General features: G+C 47.1%; 1 protein-coding gene and 1 long non-coding RNA gene across 2 annotated transcripts in view; both read left to right on the forward strand.

Annotated features, from left to right (window-relative positions):
- The first annotated feature begins 1,324 nt into the window (after positions 1-1,324).
- LOC135819661 (uncharacterized) lies at positions 1,325-6,498 on the forward strand. The gene is made up of 3 exons (XR_010553949.1): positions 1,325-1,831; positions 4,078-4,132; positions 5,870-6,498. It is a non-coding gene; the product is annotated as an uncharacterized LOC135819661 (long non-coding RNA).
- A 267-nt stretch (positions 6,499-6,765) lies between these two features.
- Positions 6,766-20,730, forward strand: part of LOC135819655 (uncharacterized) — a 15,331-nt gene continuing 1,366 nt past the window's right edge. Inside the window, exons 1-10 of the mRNA XM_065332904.1 lie at positions 6,766-7,575; positions 11,409-11,724; positions 12,318-12,533; positions 13,031-13,153; positions 13,846-14,082; positions 16,483-16,791; positions 17,169-17,357; positions 18,324-18,368; positions 19,933-20,039; positions 20,662-20,730. The exon at positions 20,662-20,730 is cut by the window's right edge and continues 1,366 nt beyond it. Coding sequence (XP_065188976.1) covers positions 6,928-7,575; positions 11,409-11,724; positions 12,318-12,533; positions 13,031-13,153; positions 13,846-14,082; positions 16,483-16,791; positions 17,169-17,357; positions 18,324-18,368; positions 19,933-20,039; positions 20,662-20,730 — 2,259 coding nt within the window. The 5' untranslated portion in view covers positions 6,766-6,927. The remainder of the gene's footprint in view (positions 7,576-11,408; positions 11,725-12,317; positions 12,534-13,030; positions 13,154-13,845; positions 14,083-16,482; positions 16,792-17,168; positions 17,358-18,323; positions 18,369-19,932; positions 20,040-20,661) is intronic.

The following is a 20,730-nucleotide window of genomic DNA, read 5'->3' on the forward strand; positions in this document are numbered from 1 at the left end:
CGCAGAAGAACATGCATTATGCTAGTGCCATTTTCTGCAAGAAAATGCTTGCACATCAATGCGTATATCATTATAATTATTATTATGGTATTGATATGATGTGAAGGCCATCATTTACATATTGATATAGCCATAATAGGGCATTCCATTGATTGGTGACAGAAAAAACAAAAGAAATTATAGCAATAAAAACTGCTTTATGGCAGTTTTCTAAAAAAAGTTATTGTGTTCTAGTCCATGGACCCCGTCTAAAAAGTAAGAAATTAACGAAATGTGGTAGCTGAAAATTAAAATTTCACACAAAACCTCACAATAATCACACACAGAATGAAAAGCTACATGCAGAAGACCTTTTCCCCTCGTGATCCTCTTTCCTATGCATGCATGTTGCCAATTGTTGGTGCAGTACAAGTTTAGTGTTGAAAGCAGCATTTCAAGTGTTGTGATTATTGTGAGGTTTTGTGTGAAATTTTAATTTTCAGCTACCACATTTCGTTAATTTCTTACTTTTTAGACGGGGTCCATGGACTAGAACACAATAACTTTTTTTAGAAAACTGCCATAAAGCAGTTTTTATTGCTATAATTTCAATGGGGGCGGGGAGGAATGAGTTGTGCAAGCCGAGGTCTCTTACCGTCTTCGACTTCCTCGTTCCAGACTATTCCTCGTTTCATGCTCTTGGACCGTGGTGCCGTCACGGTCGCCGCTCGTCGTTTCGGTGCTGTAGCAGCCGCCAGGGCCATGCCGCGTCGGCGGCTCGGCGCACTTCACCAATGACATAATTTTTCCAATATTTTCTTTTCATCTGTGTCACCTTTCCAAGTTTTCCCATGGGTTACTTGGACCTCATTCGCTTCCTTGTCATTGAACATGATTGTGTTCAGTCGAAGTCAAACTAATAAACACAACTGGCCCCCAACCCTAAGTTAGCCTAACAATGACTGTCAGGACATGCAGTTCTGCGGACAGAGGTTGTATTACCGTTGTACACTATACTCTATGCATACATAACACTAACACAGTAACAGGCATGTCATCCACAAAACGTGACACGGACGTACCCGTATCGTAGATCTACCCCCCCCCCCCCCCGTACCGTACCGGCCAGGGCCACCCGGCCTCACGGAGTCGTCACGCACTGCCGTTGCTGCTGCATGCTGCGGTTGATCTACGCGATAAATAATACAGTCGAACCTCTTTTAGGACGAACATCATATCAAGGGACCGATCATATTTTGTTCGGAATAACGGGAGTTCTTCTTATCCATATGTTAACCCAGTGAATACGCAGGGTTTATCCAATACAGTTACTAGTTCTTCTTAGGCAAACGTTTGTCTTATCAGTGTTCTTCTTAACGAGGTTTCACTGTAATTATAGTAATTAGTGGCTCATCTCGGCGAAACGGGCACCATTTCCGCACTGGAGCTTCGTGGTGAAATATTTTCACTGCAGCGCTAGCGCTAGATCAGTAGATGTAGTTTCTTCAGTTTTTCATGTTACAGGCAGCTTGTAGACGAGTTGTTGTAGGCAGCGAGGTGGTGTTACAGTTAGTTCGGCGTCTGCTGCTTCGTGTCAAAGTTTGTTTGGGTGCAGGCTGTGTAAGAATCTGTGTGTTAGCTAAAGGGTTTCATTGAAGTTTCCTACTGGCTCGGAGGCTCCATTCGACTGCTCTATACCGTCACGACGTCGAGAACTGCTACAGCCTATCCACCTACGACGTTCAAAGTCGTGTCCAGGATTCAAGCAAACCGTGATAGACTCCTGGCTGCAGGAGCGCTCGCCACTGGACGTTCATCGTCCCCGTTTGTCATGGTGTTCCAGTAATTCTGGGTAAGTGGTTGGCCAGTGTTGTTCGGTTCTTGGGTATTGTTGTTTGTTCTCGTTTCCTGAAGTGGCCGCAGTGCACCGGTAACGGGTATGCATGGCTCATGCTACCGTGAGCGTCTCAACAACTCAATGACTATTTTGCTTGTGTACTGCGAGTGCGAGTAAAGTACGGTGAATAGGTGAATAGGTGAATAGGTGAATAGGTGAATAGGTGAATAGGTGAATGGGTGAATGGGTGAATGGGTGAATGGGTGAATGGGTGAATGGGTGAATGGGTGAATGGGTGAATGGGTGAATGGGTGAATGGGTGAATGGGTGAATGGGTGAATGGGTGAATAGGTGTGGGTTTTCTTCACTCAGTACAGTCGAGTTGAGCCAGCTGTAGTTCCAGTCCCGATGCCGAGAGTCCGGCTCACTCCCCTAACATGGCTACGTCCCCTTGTCTAGCCTCCAAGAGGAACAAAGAAGTATGGTAGCCGACTGGTCGAAATAATAAATAAGTAAAGCATGGTTACACCCACTGGTATTTTATTCGGGCACGTAATCACGGTCGTTTGCACGGAAGGGCGTCGGAAACTCAAAACACCATACAAGCTGTAGATGTACCATGTGAAACCTTGTCACTGTGTGATAGTGCATGTACTGTAGTGGACATGGAAATCCAGTCGATGGACCGGGGCCGGCGCCCTCAGCACGTACGATGCGACCAGCGCGCTGTGCTGCATCACATACTAGTAATGCACGTTCCGCTTATCCACGGCTGCATGGCCAGCGCCCTGGGGCCGCTAGACGTGCGACCGGATTTCCATGTCCACCACAGCACATGTACATGATATTAAAAGTCTTACCAGAACTCCGTATACAGAGGAACGTTGACTACTGGTCAGAGTATCTCTATACATGGCGTGTGTGGAATATATGGACTGTTACTTCAAAGTATATGTACCAGTACAGTGGCGGTCAAAGAAATGCGACCCACGAATCAAAAGCAGCTCCGCATTTCTATTTCACCGTGCATGGTCGAATAACCCATCCGGGAGGGCCAGAGGGCTTAAGCCTTGGGGCTTCTTTCAGCTCCTGGTTTGGACTCCCCGACACACTTTGCAATGAAAAGGGAGTGGTGCTCCCTTGTAAATTTGCTGAGCGGAGGACTCGAAATGCTTCTCGTACTCTGGACCTGCGTTCTCGACGTTGAGAGCAGCCAACTGCCTCAAGTTGACGTCATATTATGACGCAAGCTGCGCCGATTATCAGACATATCCTGGACTTTAGCTAGTACAAAATACCGTAGAATCCCGCGGATAAGCCCACCCGCGTATAAGCCCATGCCCGCGCATAAGCCCAGGGTTTGTTAGAACATCACACAGCTTCATCGTACAAGCCCATGGGCATAGGTCATACCGAGAGTCCATAAATTATGGACTATTGGCCATACCATGTACATGTACATGCACGTAGTCATGCACATTATAGTTTTTTTCGTACATTTCAGCACAATCATCGGTTGTTTTTGTTTGCACAGTGGTTTTCAGCAATGTACTTCACACTTCCTTGATACTTTTCAATAGCACAACTTGGTGTCGGCGTATAAGCCCATGCCCGCGTATAAGCCCATGTTCTCGTATAAGCCCACCGAAATGTCCTTGTGAAACAGATAAGCCCATGGGCTTATCCGCGGGATTCTACGGTAGCGCAAGGAAAGATGTGTGATGGTTTGATAAGCTGTACAAACGCTGTAAATCATTATGGCCAGAGGAGCATTGCATCAAAACAATGCCGTCAACTTGAAATTCTGTTGGGACAAAACTGTATGCGGGAGCTGCCTACTCTTTGGGGTGATGCACTCCTGTCAATGCTCAGTGCACGCTCTTGGAACCTTGCCTCCACTGAAACAAAAGTGTGAAACGCTTTTAAAATTTTAGGGTTTCTTTGGAATCTGCAGGCAGGGATAGTGGGATGGTCTGAGACCATGATTGAGAAACAGAGGGTACCAGGTTCAAGTCCTGCTTAGAAGTCTGATCTACTCACCTCCCACCGCTTAGGAACTGCATCTGCGCCTTGATCCAAGAGGGCAGTGGCGTTCCTGCGGATACGGAAAACCGGGCCTTTGGCCGAGTCTCACGCGAACCGTGAAATTTTTTGAATCTGTACCCGCTGAAAACATTCTGAAGAATGTTATCCATTTCAACATCACTCATGATGTGCCACGTCTATTTTGGTGTGGTTTATTGTGTGTACATGTACAACAGATGGTGACTGACGTCCGTGACTTTTGTTGTTGTCGCAGTTATGGCTACAGCAGAGGTATGAATTGTCCACACGTCATTGCTTTGCCAAATTCTGAAAATGTTGTCTCAAAGACATCTTACAGTGTGCACACACACACACACATGTTTGCATGCGCACGTACACTGGCAATCACACGCACGTGCACACACACACATACACACACACACACAAACATACATACATACACAGTACATACACATGCATGTGCATACACACACATAATAATAATTATACATACACACACACACACACACACATACACACACACACACACATACACACACACACACACACACACACACACATACACACACATACACACACACACACACACACACACACACACACACACACACACACACACACACAAACATGCACACACATACACACACACGCACACGCATGCACACACCCACACACACAAACACGCACACACATACACACACACGCACTTACTTGTACTTGTACTTGTTGCTCACTGCCAAAACTGGTCACGTGGGTCTCCCGGGAGTGGGGAGAGAGACTCAAAAGGAATCTTGGAAAGATGACTCAATTGGCTCCTGAATCGCCCAACGGCCGACACCCCCTGAAATCCCCAAAACTCTGGGTGGACTTGAAAATGATCCCACTTATGGGCTCACCACACCTCAGTAAGTGGGTGAGGACAAGGTGCAGAAAAAGGATTGACAGCATCAGGGTATCCGTCCCGGGATCCAACTGCAGTTCCCCCTGCCCCCAGTGAAGGTAATACTTGCTAATAGTGTGGGTGGCTAATTCAGAGTGGATCTGATATGCGTCACTAGCACTATTGATTACACAAGAGTTAATCTAGCCAGAAGCAGTCCATGGTTAACAGGTATGTATACTTCAAATAGAAAGTATACGAACCCTGAAACCAACAAAGGTGGCAGATACAACAATACACCATCATGCAGCCGAGCCTGTTGGCAACAGACCCAACACAATCAGGCATAAGTGTACCCACCAACCGAACTAGCTGGCACTCACGCACACACACACACACACACACACACACACACACACACACACACACACACACGTACACACACACACACACACACACACACACACACACACACACACACATGTACCCGCTCCATGCTATCATTGGATGGTTAAAACTTGTGCCAATACGTGTAAAGGGCCATCTGGTATTATTGGTTATCTTCAGCGAACAGTAACGCTTCAATGTGGCCTACCTCAGCCAACCAGGCCCCTGAAATGGCAGTGGCCAAACGCAAGCAATAAGCCCATACGAATATATCTGCAGCTAGCGAGGGCTGTCTCATCCCCCGATGAACACTTGATCAACACAGCACAGATCTCTGGCAGTGCTAAAAACAAAAACAAAAAAAACAGAACTTGCATGGCACCATGTATGCTGCTAAGTACTGATCGTAGCCAGGGAGTTGTAAAATACCGGTATTTTACGACTCCCTGGTCGTACCTTACTGGCAGCTTCTGTGATTCTCAGCTCATGGTATGCTAGCTATTGACAGGTGCTGCCGGCAGATTTTTTTATCTTCAGAATTTGGTACTTTATCGGGATGCTTTCATGCATGTTTGATATGTGGATAAAGAAATGGAGCAGAATTCAAGGCAAGGTGAAGTGCCTGCCATAAGTTTTGTATTGTTCTGCCAATTTCACTGCTTTTCAAGCAGAATCTGCCAATTTTTTCGAGCATTATCCGCCAAGGTCTACTGTGTGCACTCTATTTGTTGTTATTGCAGAACCACGCGGTCAACACATGGCCATGGTCAAGCCAGATGTTCCGCAAGTGGATCCCACGCCTCCAAGCAGCGCTCAGCTGCGATGCAATTCGTGTGGAATGCTGTGCCAAGCGGTTGATCTCCGATGCGCAGAAGAAGGAATTGATGGCGATAAAAGATTCGGCCAAACACAATGACCGACTGCTAGATATGCTGAGCAGGGGTACAGCTGAGACTTTCCACACCTTCTGTAGTATTGTGCGTAGAACCGAACCTAAAGCAAACTTTTCAAAGTTCCTAGATGACATGCAGTCAGTGGATACCTTTGTTGGAGGTAAGTAGAAATGTTATCAGTCAGGTGACTGAGAGACACTCACAGAATTGTACATAGGGGGTGTAGCTCAACCATCTGTGGTGTAGTGACCATGTACCACCGGCAACCTCATAGCCGCCATTTTGCCTGTTAAGACTATGTAGTAGCTATGACGACCATTTTCTGGTGTACTGACCGGACTATGCTGACTATACAGGAGCTACACACCTGCCTGTACATGTACAGACAATACTGCATGTCCTTGAGTTGCTTTGCTACATATCTGTACAGTGCATATTGATGGCACCAACCTGCGTTGAAGTTTTGCAAAGGTGCTTGTCACGGAGTGTGTGTGTGTGTGTGTGTGTGTGTGTGTGTGTGTGTGTGTGTGTGTGTGTGTGTGTGTGTGTGTGTGTGTGTGTGTGTGTGTGTGTGTGTGTGTGTGTGTGTGTGTGTGTGTGTGTGTGTGTGTGTGTGTGTGTGTGTGTGTGTGTGTGTGTGTGTGTGTGTGTGCATGCAATGAGGCATTTTGCGAGGCTGTGAAATGATTCGGCTATTTGCTGTTCTCTGTGTCCTCTCTAACACAGGCAATGAAGATGCAGCAAATAGAGGAACTCGACGTCAACCAGCCCGGTTCACCGGGAACCCACCACCTTCACCCAGCCAAGCAACTCGGTCTCCGCCAGCCATAGCACCCAAACCAAAGCCTGTTGTTAAACCCCAGGCCACTCACGCATCTCCCTCCAAGCCCACCGGTGTCTCTGCAATGATAGCGGCCTTCAATTCAGCCGGTCTGGAAGGGAAATCGGCTGGAAGTCTAACTGTGAAAACCAGTCGAGCCCCCCAGCCTCCTACTCGCCCAAAGCCCGTCACTCCCCACAACACAGCAAGAGCAGTGGAAACTAAGGATCCCACTACGGTTCACAGAGTGCAGCCGGTAGTGACTTCTGCTCCTGTGTCTCCTCCACGACCACCGCTCTGTGACCACGCACGACTAGCGGCTGGCGGTAACCAACCAGATGGTACTGAGGCGGCGACATCCGCCCCAGCTTATCCCAAGCCCTCTCCGAAACCTGGACAAGCTGCTCCGTTCAGGTCTGCTAGTGTCTCCACACAAGCATCTAGTTTTGAATCGAATAGGCACGAAACAGTCAGACTGGCCCTAAATCAAGCCCCAAAGCCAAAACATCACCAAACGTTGATAGCCGGTGCCAGGGCAGCTAGCTTGGCCAGGAGCCCAGCAATAGCTGGTGGCAAACACCCAGGCGGACATGCTGTGCAGCAAGTCCAGCGGTCAGCGCTGCCAACAGAGAGCTTTACTGCCAAGCCCATTGCTCCATCTCTGACTGGACGCGAGTCGGTTACCAAGAAGGCAACAGGAGATTCAGCAACGCCTCCCCAGCCAAACTCTCTGGTAAGAGACATAATTATAAATGACAGGAGTCACAGTGCGTTTTGCTAAAGCTTATAATTATTGTAATGCAAAACTGAAGTCTGTAGAGAGTGGAGCCTATATCAGTCCACACTCCTTGTGTATTTTAGAGGGGCGATCGGGATTGGGCACTGCCCGTAGCACTGAATCACCTGCTTTTTGATTGGGAGAGGCCATAAGAGATATGAAATGTAATCTTACTATTTCCAATAAAAGTAGCAAAGGAGTAGCTTAGCTCACCCGAAAGGGAGCCCGTAGACTGAACTTCAGTGCCTGGATTTTTGAGGTATGAGTGTATAATCCATGCAGTATCATGTGATCAAGGGACTAGCAGTACATAGAGAGACGGCACGGTGCATCGTAACACTGCATCCTGTGGGGTTCGAGCCTGGGCGCTTCCTTACTGTCATCCTTCCAGGGCTCATGACATGAAATCGAACGGCGAGATTCCATTCATGGATCGATTCACGTGCGTGATGAAATGCACCCACTGTGCCTGCCCGGGTAGCTATGGCAAATGTGGGCGCGCGAGCAGCTACCCAGGCCAGAGTAACGAAGGGTGTCACAGAAATACGGGGTGCAGGATACCTAGGCAAAGGATGTACGGGGAATGTTTGGGAGATGATGACCTACCTAACACTTGTCTGGGGGCACGTGCAGTCAGCAAGTCAGCAAGACATTGCTGTGACCCCTGCTACAATAGTGACGGCAGTTGCATCAGTCATTCGTACCTCGTTTGTCCGGGCGGTCCGGGACCGGACACTACCCGTAATGTTGAAATGTCCATAACTCCAAATCACATACATTTTGATGGGGAAAGACCATGGATATAGTATAATTGTGGTGTCACTATTTCCACTAAAAGTGACAAAAGGGTAGAAGAAGTGTCTCCACTGAAACTCAACCAAAGGGTGCACGGTAGACCGAAGTGCCCATAACTACGGGGTCCGGATAACCGACGTAGGAGTGTGTTTTGCCATCTTGAAGAGGTCGAGGCATTTCTTCATGATGATATTGAATTACTCGCTGGTGCATTCGTAAGTGGTGAATGTCACCAGTCTAATGTTGAAGAGTGACATGAGGTTGTGGTCCAATGGTAGGGAGTTTGGTTCCGGTCGCCGAAAAGCGAAAAATGCAGTCACAGCTCGCCTGTACAAAGTGAATGGGCGCCTCGTGGCAGCATTTCGGGATGCAATTCGAGGCCCAAGTATCTTCTTCCGTGGCCTTTTCAGCCTTGTTGATGCTATTTTTAGATAGCTGAGGTCATTACCCTTCCAATGGTGCCACACAAGCCTTGCTTCCAACAATAATGCCTCCGCGCTTCGCGCAGATGCACTTGGAAGTACTAATTTCGACCAGATGCGTACTCGGCCCCGCGAGGACCACCCGATTTTCGTTTTCAACGGCCTCGAATAAGTCTAAAACAAGAGGATTCTAGAACATTTAGGCTCGCGCTTTATCGCGATAGAAGGAAAATGATCACAGAAACCAGCCCACGGCGATTTCCTGGTGGTTGACAAAAAATATCGAGTGAACTGGGCGCAAACTGTAGAAGCAGTGACTGTGAAAACGTGTGACTTTTGCAAGTAGGCGCGCGCGGCATGCGTGCACACTGCATACATGCACACACATCCTGTATCGCCATGTACGCACCAGATAGTGCAGTACTGGACGGAAACCACACGGCCCACATACGTACTTGCATTTACTTCTGTGACTATTTTCATCCCCATTTTCCGATCTTCAATCAACTATAACCCTAGATTGCCTTGGAATTTTGAGTTCAAATTTTCACGGGTTGTTTCTCACATCTTCCCGGTTTCAAAAACAAGCGTTTTATGTGAAACTCGCGAATTTGGTTTTTCAATTGAACTCCCTACCATTGGAAGTAAAATTTGTGTGACATGTTGCAGCCTTCTCGGATCATCATCATTCGATTAAGCACCCCGAAAACTTCAGCTTATTAGCATGTCATTTTGTCCGTGATTGTCGTCCATGGCAAAAAAGCGCTTCAAGTGAATGTTTTGCACAAACCCCTTTCTTGTAAGGGGAACTCGCTGCGCTTTGGCAGAGGTGCGCAGATTTGATTGGGGATGTAGGACGCAGGGAGCTTCCTCGTACGAAGGGGATGTAGGACGCAGGGACATTCCTCGAACAAACCCCATTCAACTCGTCAGTCAGCAGAGAACAAGAAGTGAGATCTGGATGTTGGCCGCCGTTCTTCCCTTTTATACTATAAAGCAAGGTGCTGAAAACTATTACTTCATATCCGATAACTTTCGTACGAAATATCTCTTCCTGTGAAGAAGAGGTTGAAGTTACTCCCACAATACTTGGGGACTGATAGTGTGCTGCTCCCTATGTGGGAGCTCGCGTTTTTCCTGCCGACTTAAATTCTCACTTGACTGACTCATGACTGCCATCTAGAATTCAAGTCAGCAGGGGAAAACACCAGCTACCACCTAGGGAGCAACACACAGTTCCTATGAAAAAAAATTAAAAAAAGGCTTTACCGGGGGGGGGGGGGGGGGGGGGTGTTAGTGGCCGTCGTGAGTTCCCTTCGGGAACGAAAACGATAATTTACTCTCTTTTTTAATATGGAAGAGAGGATCCTACAGTCCATTCAGAAAAAGATGGACTTCTAGCTTTTGTCCATAAATGGGTCAAACGTTGAGTTTTTTTAGATTTTTTTCTGCAACCCCCTATGGAATCCTCTTCCAATTATGTTTCTGAAGTCTATTTCTCCAAAAAGCAAGCCATAGGAAGAATAAGATTTCGGCCAGGTTTTGCCCCAAGAGCACTGAATTGGGAAAACCCATCAAAATCCAGGCTGTTTGACCCAGCCTGCAACAGTGCATTGTACGGTTCGAACCCACGTTCAGGTACCTTTTTGGACCCTTTTTCAAATTTCAAGTTTCACAGCACTGCACTGTGTACGATAAAATCTTGAAAATCGCCTAATACGGGAGCTCGCCAGAGCCAGGGCCCATCTTTTTGTGAATGGACTGTAGTGGAAAATTTTGTGACTCAAAGTGTCATGCCGTAGCAATCATCAGACGACTTGTTTGTCAACTTGTCTGATGATTGCTTCGCCATGAAACTTTGATTAAGAAATTTGTAGACATTACGCAACTGCATTTTTGAAGAAAAAGGGGTTTGTCAACTGACAACCGCTCTATTCAGTTGCTTTTCACAATCTGTGCATGCGCTGCAATAAAAATTCTTTGTTGTGATGTTGGAAAAATTATTGACGTTTCGTGCCAGTCACCCATCGTCAGAGCAATTTCCAAGGGGCGAACCTGGCCTTTTTATAGCGAAAGCAAGCGAGAGCGTATGTATGTCCATGTACAAAAAAATAAACGAAACACACCGGCAATGAATCTTTGAGTCACAATATTTTTCGACATGGATCCTCTCTCTGCCATACGCAGAAGCTCTGCACCCTGCACACAAAGTACTCTTTAGGCAGCGTGCCACACTTTTCCCTGCGCACAAAGTACTCTTTAGGCAGGGTGCCACACTTTTTCAAGGGTATTTTATAGTTCATCCTGGACTTTCACTGCGTATTGAAACAAATCACACCAGTGAGAAAAGAGTTTTGCACATCTGAAAGTGTAGTGTAGATGTTCTGCATTAACACACTGCTTCCCGTAAATCACACATGCAGGTTTCTACTGGCTATTTGCTGCTAGTTTTCTTGTGCAGCGGAAGCGTGCTGGCTATTTGCCTACCGAGGCGGAATTGAACTGCCCGTGTGCCGGTCGGTTCTTAATTTCATGCTCGTGTCGCTGTGTATATCTATGTTGGCTTTGCAGAGCCAAGCGGGCAACACAGGGCCATGGTCAAGTCGAGTGTTCCGCAAGTGGATCCCACGCCTCAAAACAGCGCTCAGCTGTGGCACAATCCGCACGGAATGCCTTGCCGAAGGGCTGCTCACCGATACGCAGAAGAAGGAATTGATGGGAGTAGAAGATGATTCTGCCAAACACAATGACCGACTGCTAGATATGCTGAGCAGGGGTACAGCTGAGACTTTCCACACTTTCTGTAGTATTGTGCGTAGCACCGAACCTGAAGCAAACTTTTCAAAGTTCCTAGATGACATGCAGTCAGTGGATACCTTTGTTGCAGGTAAGTACAAACTTTATCAGTCAGGTGACTGAGAGACACTCACATAATTGTATTACATGTACAGCAAGTACTGTTGGATACCATTAGTACTTGGGTGACAATCTGAGAAACGTTCATGTTTGGAAAAGAAGAAGTGAGGACCCTGGTGTTCCAGCCTCAATGCCAACTTGGGCAAGCCAAAAAACTCCCCTGGCTTCAGCTGACTATGTTGTGTAATGTGGAACCTACCAGAAGTTGGGCAGGGGAAGTTGGGCAGAGGAAGGTGGGCAGAGGAAGGTGGGCAGAGGAAGGTGGTGAGGGGCGGTGTGTTGGGACGCATTGGGTTGGGATACGTTGGGGTGGGGAACAATAGGCATGGGCCCTGAGTGGAACACAAGATGGCCACATCTCAGAAGGTTTTGGATTCCAAGGTTGCATGGAGAGTTGGCCTTTCCCAGGATATCCAAACACCAGCGGCTGTACTGCGTAGCTGTGTCTTGTGGTGTTGTACATTCTGGCTGAAGAAGCTGCAGGTCTTTGCCAAGCATATTAACAACTGGATTTTTTGTCCTTCTACCGGTATGTTTCGTGGCGCATGCGTGTGTGGTCTCCAGTTTCTCCGGAATGCCAAAAAGACTGCAATAAAGTAGTAGACCTGATGAAAGAGTTCTCAGCACCGGAACGTCAACGGGTGGTCCACACTGCCGAGGATGTGGCACGTATGCGCACGTCACAGACCGTCCTTGACAAGAGAAAGAAACCCATCCACGTACCACAGCCAACCTCGCCTGTGAACGTAGACTTGCTGAGCATGCGGAACATGGAAGAAGGTAGGCGCAGGGCTACGAGAGAGGCTAAACTGCACGTTAAATTTTGACGTGATGTGCAATTCTACGTCAAACGGGTCCTCGACGTGAGCTGCAGGTCTCTCACGTTGTTTTCCAACGCGTGGGCCAAATAACGCGTTACGTCAAAAATAACATGCAGCTTATCCTCTCTTTTATCTACTGGTGTAGTGTTTGAACCCGGACCTGGAGCCAATGGTATCATGTAAAAATAGGACAAAATATGCATTCAATCTACACGTAGCAGTATGTGCATTGTCCCAGTGATTGCGTTTTCCCACAGTTGGAGACATCCGTTAGTGTAGGTTTTACTCTCTCATTGTTCTTGTACATTGCAAGTACTTCGTGTGCACTAAGCCATGACTCGCATATGAACTTGAGTGCAAGGTGATTTCTACCCAATGTAATAATTATGCTGTCTGCTAGAAATTTCAAATTAATTTCAGTTTTTATCGTCTCGGTTCTGCTTTGGTCTTGCTCAGAACAACGGCGAGCAGTATTGACTGAAATCGACCGCTTGGCGTCCAGCGCTAGCATCACTGATGACCGTGAGGCACAGGAATGGCAGTACCAGGGTCAGGTGACACGGGCGGACGGCCAAGTTGGTAAGCAATAGTTCTTACCTGTCTCTAGTGCATCAGCATGATAATTAGTTTGCAGATTGGTATTATTTCACCAACACCATTCCCATCACCCCGCTGGATGATGTGCCAGCTGGTGAAATGCATGGTGCTCTCCCCAGGGCTTTGTGGGTGCCGCATACTCTGTCTTCTCTGTAATGCTGTTCAAAGCAGTCCCTGATACATCGCTGTCTCTCCCACATATTTCTCTCCATGAAACAAACAGAGCATTGAGTAGATAACATCCGGCTACATAAACTGGCCGTCACTCGTACCAACATCACTTTCACAACATTCCCCTTTGCCTCCACTTTCTCTTCTCCTTTCTGTACACCTCTCGGGAGGGGTGGGGGTGGGGGGGGGGGGGGAGGGAGGGGGACACTCATGACTGGTGAATGAAGACAACACCAGCATATCTTTCAGAGACCTACCAGGCTGAAAAACACCACACGTGTTCTTGTTGTATGGCAATCGTCATGGACCAAACTGCAATCACTGGCGAAGAGAAGCTTAAGGATGGGCGTGAATGTATTCTCGGTGCCGCTGGTGGCTTGTCTTGGCATGGGTTCGCTCAAACCTCTACTTCCTCCTCTCAATTGTCTTGTAAAATTGATCTGAACTGGCTTTCACTGTGTTCGGTGTGTCTGCCAATTTCGCCTCTTTCTCGTCTGTCGCAGACATATCGCCAGCGGATATACATAGAGAGTTAAGTAAGCACCCTTGTTTCATCAGCATCGGCACTGAATCTGCAAGGGACAACCGTAGCATTTCAGAGACCAAGCAGTATTTGAAGGATACTGGCTTCATCGACGAGAACACTGTCGTCACAGAGACCACTGGCTATCTGGAGGTGCTAGTGAGCGTGCCTGTGAACATACTGGCCATTCGTGGCAGCAAACGACTGAGGTTTACAGGTCAGCATTCGTATGCTAGCATGATTGCGTGATTGTTTGATAAGGGTGGGTGAGTGGGTGGGTGGGTGAGTGAGTGGGTGAGTGTGTAATGGTGTAATGGTGGGTGTAAGTGTGGTTGCGTGTGGGTGTAAGTGTGGTTGCGTGTGGATGTGAGTGTGGGAGGGTGTGGGCATTTTCCATATTCGGCCAAAACAAAAACCTTGTTTACGGTCGGTCGACCGGGTCATATTCTCCTAAGTCTGAAACATATTTTGGTCTGAATAAGTGTACAATAGGTGCCCGAGGAGCCTGTAAGTAGCTGCCAAAACAGCTCATTTACATCATGCATGCATGCCTACATATACAGTCATGTACATCAAGTACTAGACATCCAGTACTAGACATCCAGTACTAGACATCCAGTACTAGACATCCAGTACTAGACATCCAGTACTAGACATCCAGTACTAGACATCCAGTACTAGACATCCAGTACTAGACATCCAGTACTAGACATCCAGTACTAGACATCCAGTACTAGACATCCAGTACTAGACATCCAGTACTAGACATCCAGTACTAGACATCCAGTACTAGACATCCAGTACTAGACATCCAGTACTAGACATCCAGTACTAGACATCCAGTACTAGACATCCAGTACTAGACATCCAGTGCTAGACATCCAGTGCTAGACATCCAGTGCTAGACATCCAGTGCTAGACATCCAGTGCTAGACATCCAGTGCTAGACATCCAGAACTAGACATCCAGTACTAGACATCCAGTACTAGACATCCAGTACTAGACATCCAGTACTAGACATCCAGTACTAGACATCCAGTACTAGACATCCAGTACTAGACATCCAGTACTAGACATCCAGTACTAGACATCCAGTACTAGACATCCAGTACTAGACATCCAGTACTAGACATCCAGTACTAGACACCCAGTACTAGACACCCAGTACTAGACATCCAGTACTAGACATCCAGTACTAGACACCCAGTACTAGACATCCAGTACTAGACATCCAGTACTAGACATCCAGTACTAGACATCCAGTACTAGACATCCAGTACTAGACATCCAGTACTAGACATCCAGTACTAGACATCCAGTACTAGACATCCAGTGCTAGACATCCAGTGCTAGACATCCAGTGCTAGACATCCAGTACTAGACATCCAGTACTAGACATCCAGTACTAGACATCCAGTACTAGACATCCAGTACTAGACATCCAGTACTAGACATCCAGTACTAGACATCCAGTACTAGACATCCAGTACTAGACATCCAGTACTAGACATCCAGTACTAGACTTCCAGTACTAGACATCCAGTACTAGACATCCAGTACTAGACTTCCAGTACTAGACTTCCAGTACTAGACATCCAGTGCTAGACATTCAGTGCTAGACATCCAGTACTAGACATCCAGTACTAGACATCCAGTACTAGACATCCAGTACTAGACATCCTGTGCTAGACATCCAGTACTAGACATCCAGTGCTAGACATCCAGTACTAGACATCCAGTACTAGACATCCAGTACTAGACATCCAGTGCTAGACATCCTGTGCTAGACATCCAGTACTAGACATCCAGTACAGGTGGACTTCCAGGTTGTAAGGAGTACACAGTCTGTATGAGTGCAGTCAGTGAACTGTGACATTGATCTACACCATGTGATTTATTATACATGTGCATCACAGAAGTACATGAATGTATGTTCATGCTTTTGCCCGTCACATATCATGATGTAAGCATCAGGATCATTGATCATAGCAACCAAAATTTTGCCCAAAAAGGTTTTTTCCCCGCCCGAGCGAGTCTGTTTTTTTTGGGGGGGGGGGGGTGCCAACCTGAAGCAAGCTTATTTTGTTTGGCCACGTGACCAAGTGATCTCACAGTCCCACTCTCACACCAAGCATCATATTTCCGGTGTCCTTTTCTTTCTTTGCATCATCATTTTATGCGGTGAATAAAAACGTGCTTCCAAGTGATCAGATGTGAACAGCAAACAGGCATAGGTTAACTTATACATAGGAGCATACATCAATTAATGTGTATTGTCAACTCTTCGTACATTTCAGATAGTATTCAGTATGTGTCCTTTCTGTCCTGCAGATCGATGGTCCATGTACAAAAGCTTCATCTTGTTCTTAACAAAGTTTTAATTTTAGTGCTAGAGTAGGAGTGAATAATATCCTCCATATGGTTAACAGTACAAACCAGTGATGAGGGGATGCGCCCTTCCTTCATTCGTTAGTACTTGCATGAAAAAGAAATCACCCCTTTAAGTCGAACTTCCCCATTTTCTTCTTTATTCGGTCTCTCACTTGATGGATGTGTACACGCGTGAACGTGCATGTGTCACTGTGCATGCATATGCACTGTTATTATTCTGAAACAGACGAGAGCTCATCTATAGTGAAGTTCATCATCGACTGTGAATATAATCACACGGTCCCGAGTTTCATTGAACGAGTCGTACGTAATCTCCGCAATCTTCTTGGTGATGAGAGTGTCCATGCCGACGGTGTACACAGCGAGAGCGGAGGCACAGCAGTGTTTGTACAGATGTCTGCCAAGGCTCATGCAAGGCTTTGGGAGTTCTGTAAGGGTCAATCTAGCCTGCTCGCTGGTCTGCACATTCTCGAAGTGTCAACTGTGGACGGAGCAGTTGTCTTCAATTTGCGTCCCACGGCATGCAGTGACGAAGGTAAGACGGATTGGTGCAGTAAGAAATTACGAGGAATGCACCGATAGCAGCGAGTCTACTCCTAAGCATAATCCCATATATACAGCGAGTCAACTCCTATTAAAGCGTTAGTCCCATGATGATAAGGGAGTCAGTTAATTCCTAAGCCTTAGTTCCATGATGAAAGGGAGGTCATCACTAGTCAACAGACGACTGGCTGTCGTCTGGGAAAGTGGTTGGTGCAGGCATGTTTCGGTCCATGATGTTTGTCTGCACACAAGTTTTCTAGGGGACTCTTTTGACAGAACGAAGTAGTTTTCACAACCAAACAGCTTCCTTGATATGCTTCAATTTACCTCTGGAGCAAAAGGTCCGAATCTCTTTGCTTTCTTTTCCAGGTATTAATCCTGACGACCAGAAGCGCTTGGTTGAAGAGTTCTCCGGGAGATTTTCATCCTTGGACCGGGATGATCTGTCTGTCGCTGTGGCTGACCAACCGGACGTTGAGCATGCAGTGATTGCACTGACCAAGCTCGTGTTCGATGATGATGGAGCATGCTTGAATGCACTGCCTGAGATTCTTGGTGGTGAGTTTCAATACCATTGTTTTGTGGTTGTGTTGCGTGTACTGTGTCCATTGGGTCTTGCTGTTTATGTTGCGAACCGGTGTGCATCAGCGATAATATTTACATCGTGTTATAAAAGCACAAACGCCGTATCATTTTGGCAATGTCACTGGGACCACAATGAAGAGAAATAGTGCATATTGCCGCATCGGAATAATCGGAGGCCGGTTTGGTGCATATATTGATGAACTTGTGGTCCTTCAGAAAAGCCTCCCTTTGTACTGAACACTCCCTTTGTACTGATCACTCCCTTTGTACTGAACCTCCCGAGGCCATTGTGCTGCATTTAGAATTTTCAGCAAGTCTGTGGAGGGTATTCCCCTATAAAGGTGATGTGTGTGTGGGGGGGGGGGGGGGGGGGGGAGGGAGCATATGAATCTAATGCATCTTTGCACCAGCAACGTCACTCGCTGTTATGTGGTACACACGGAAGCATTTTTACGATGTGATCCGCAATGCGTCGGCCTTGAAACCAGGAAATTCCCAAAACGCACCGATTGCGCAACTCACTCAGCCGTCACAACTGGCCCATCGCAGAAGTAGAGCTTGCCACTGCTTGGCTCAACTTCTGCCGTGTGACATGCGATGTGATGTATGATTTTGACCTTCGCGACAAAGTTGTACGAAAAGGTTCAAGAGTTGCTTGTAGATTTGTACAAGCTGTACCCGACTACACAAATGCCACAGTGACGTACACATTTGCATTGCCGAGCTTTGAGGCACGTCAGCAAGGCATCGTTGCATCCCTGACTTCTTCTGTGAATGATAATTTGTGAGTTTGCATCGCACGGCGGCGTCGCAGATCACTTCGTATCGCACATAGCATTGCAAGAATGCTTCTGTGAATCTCACCTAAGACATAAGGAAAACAAGTGACCCTGCAATCGTAAAATTATGCTTTGTCTTTCCCTTTCCGGTCTTTCTTAGGTGTGGCGGCAAGAAAGGCAACTTCGACCTCTGCTCACGTTGATCGTAAGTACACCAGGGACTAATTTAACCGGTATCGCATCGCAGTTTGCGACGCAAAACACAGTGTCTGCGATTCGAAGTTCGTAGTGAGTCGCGGTAAACTGCGACACAACATACATGTTAGCCAAGTATGGCCCTGGACATAGACTTGTAGTGCATGCGTAGCGCATGCACATGTGTAGCTTTACAGTGTGTGTGGCTGGTTTGGCGCCACGAGATGGCACGCCATGCACTGGGACTACGTGTAGATTAGACTGTGTGTGTGTGGTTGTCCAGCCTGCACTGCAGGTAGATTTTACACCATACGCACGCGCGGGCCGCGGGACCATGGCCATATGTCACACTATCTCCGCACGCGCACCGCAGCACGTGCACTTGGAAACTAACTCAATACTTACTTTACTTGAAGTGCAGCCCAGGAAGCACGAGGCGAGTGTCGACAAGTACTTCACCTGCTTTTGAGATTTAGACCGCGTTGCTTCACTAGCAGTAGGCGTCTCGACCGTTCAGGACTTATCTTTGTAAAATTCTGCTAGCCTTATTGATGAAGCCTCTTCACTGCCGGCATGTCTGTGAAGCAAGGTACTGTGGACAAGTGGATTGCTGAATTTGATCCCAAAAAAGAATGGATTCGCGCTGAGTCGAGTGGTGGAGCTGTGACCAAGATATTTTGCAAGATGTGCAAGGAGAAGGCGTCCTCGCTTCGTGGTTTGAGGAATTACAGCACGGCGTTCGTTGACGGTATAAGTGGAAGTGCACTGAAGACTGCATTGTCGACGAAAAAAAACTGCTATGCAAAATTGTTGCGTTGCTATGCAAACGTCGGGGTGTGTAGCAATTATTGCTATGCAATTTTTTTGAAGTAAATTAGTCCCTGTACACCAATATGGCTGTGATGAAGCATTGATTCATCACAATGCACACGTGTACATATTGTGTGTGTGTGTGTGTGTGTGTGTGTGTGTGTGTGTGTGTGTGTGTGTGTGTGTGTGTGTGTGTGTGTGTGTGTGCGTGCGTGTGTGTGGTGTGTGTGTGTGTGTGTGTGTTCGCTAGGCTTAACACACGTGTCTTTCTGGCCTCCCTCATGTCGCTCAGATGGGAATTTCACACGACCGTCAAATTATCTTCGTTTTTCATTTACATTGTAGTTTCAAGAAAGTGGCACCTTCGAATGTTGCAGCTGCTGCTTTCTGCCGAATAACTGACACTTGGCTGACCAACAGCTGCTGCCGTCTGGAGCACACGAGCAGCACGTTGAGCAAGGAGTGGTACTTTCTTGCAGGTTTGCCGAGTGGAAGGTTCGACGTGCTCCTGGTATGCTTAAGGCAGCTATCGTGTGTTAGTCAAGTGTCAAGTCACTCGGCAGGAACGCCAACACTTGGATCCGTCACAAACAGCATTTTCGAGCAAGAGAATTCAGAATGTTGTGTACCTCAAAAAAGCGATGTTATCATCACAGTACGGAATAGTGGTAGCGACATCGGGACAGTGCAGAGAAATGCCTCAGGTTTGAATCTGTTTTCCTGCCATTCTTTTTTCATTTCTTATTTTGTCTCCTTTCTTGCAGATCCTGAAGAGGCCATTTCAACCCATGTCTCTGCCAATTCTGACCACGCAGTAGAAATCCAGGGAGCTGACAATGAGCTGTCTCTCCGGCCACAACTTAAGTCCCAGGTAAGAAGAGACCAGATGCAAACATCATGGGTACCGCAAGGAAAGATTTAGGTCTGGTCCTGTTTGGTGTGGGGTTGGGGGGGGGGGGGGAAGGGACATGTACCCCTTGAAACATTTGACGTGGAGTATGGTGCGTTGTTGTATTTCATTGAACTCTGAGAAATAGAAATTTAACCCATTCAGTGCCAAGGACGAGATTACTCGTCCTACAGACCCCCTCGCGATTGGCCAAGGACGAGATATCTCGTCCTCGTAGTGCGCACTACTATATCTCACTGGTCATGCACTACGATCTAGCTTGGCCGATTGTGGCTCTTCGAGGGGAAACTAGCGGTTTCCCCCTACTGAATAAGACCTCACTCGCCATGTTTGTTCGCCTCCTCCTCCTCCTGACTAGCATTCGTCTGCTCCACTCTCTATTTATCTTTGTGCAAAAGACACAATGCACAATATTCTTCACTATTAGGTATAGTTGCAACTTGCAGTGAGGAGTGGTGTATTTCGCAAGTAGCATACCCTGTCTGAAAACGCCTGCCATATCTTGATCAGAGCTGTGCTGGAAAATGTGCTCCGTCCATTTTTTTTAAATCCTTTATTACTTTCCGATTTTGATATTCTCCAGTGGTCTTTTCGTGGCAGTCTACCTGATAGCTGGCGCAGTTACGACCGTCGTCGTACCATGTACAATGGG

Source organism: Sycon ciliatum, chromosome 6 (genome assembly GCF_964019385.1).
Source record: "Sycon ciliatum chromosome 6, ocSycCili1.1, whole genome shotgun sequence".
NCBI lineage: Eukaryota > Metazoa > Porifera > Calcarea > Leucosolenida > Sycettidae > Sycon > Sycon ciliatum.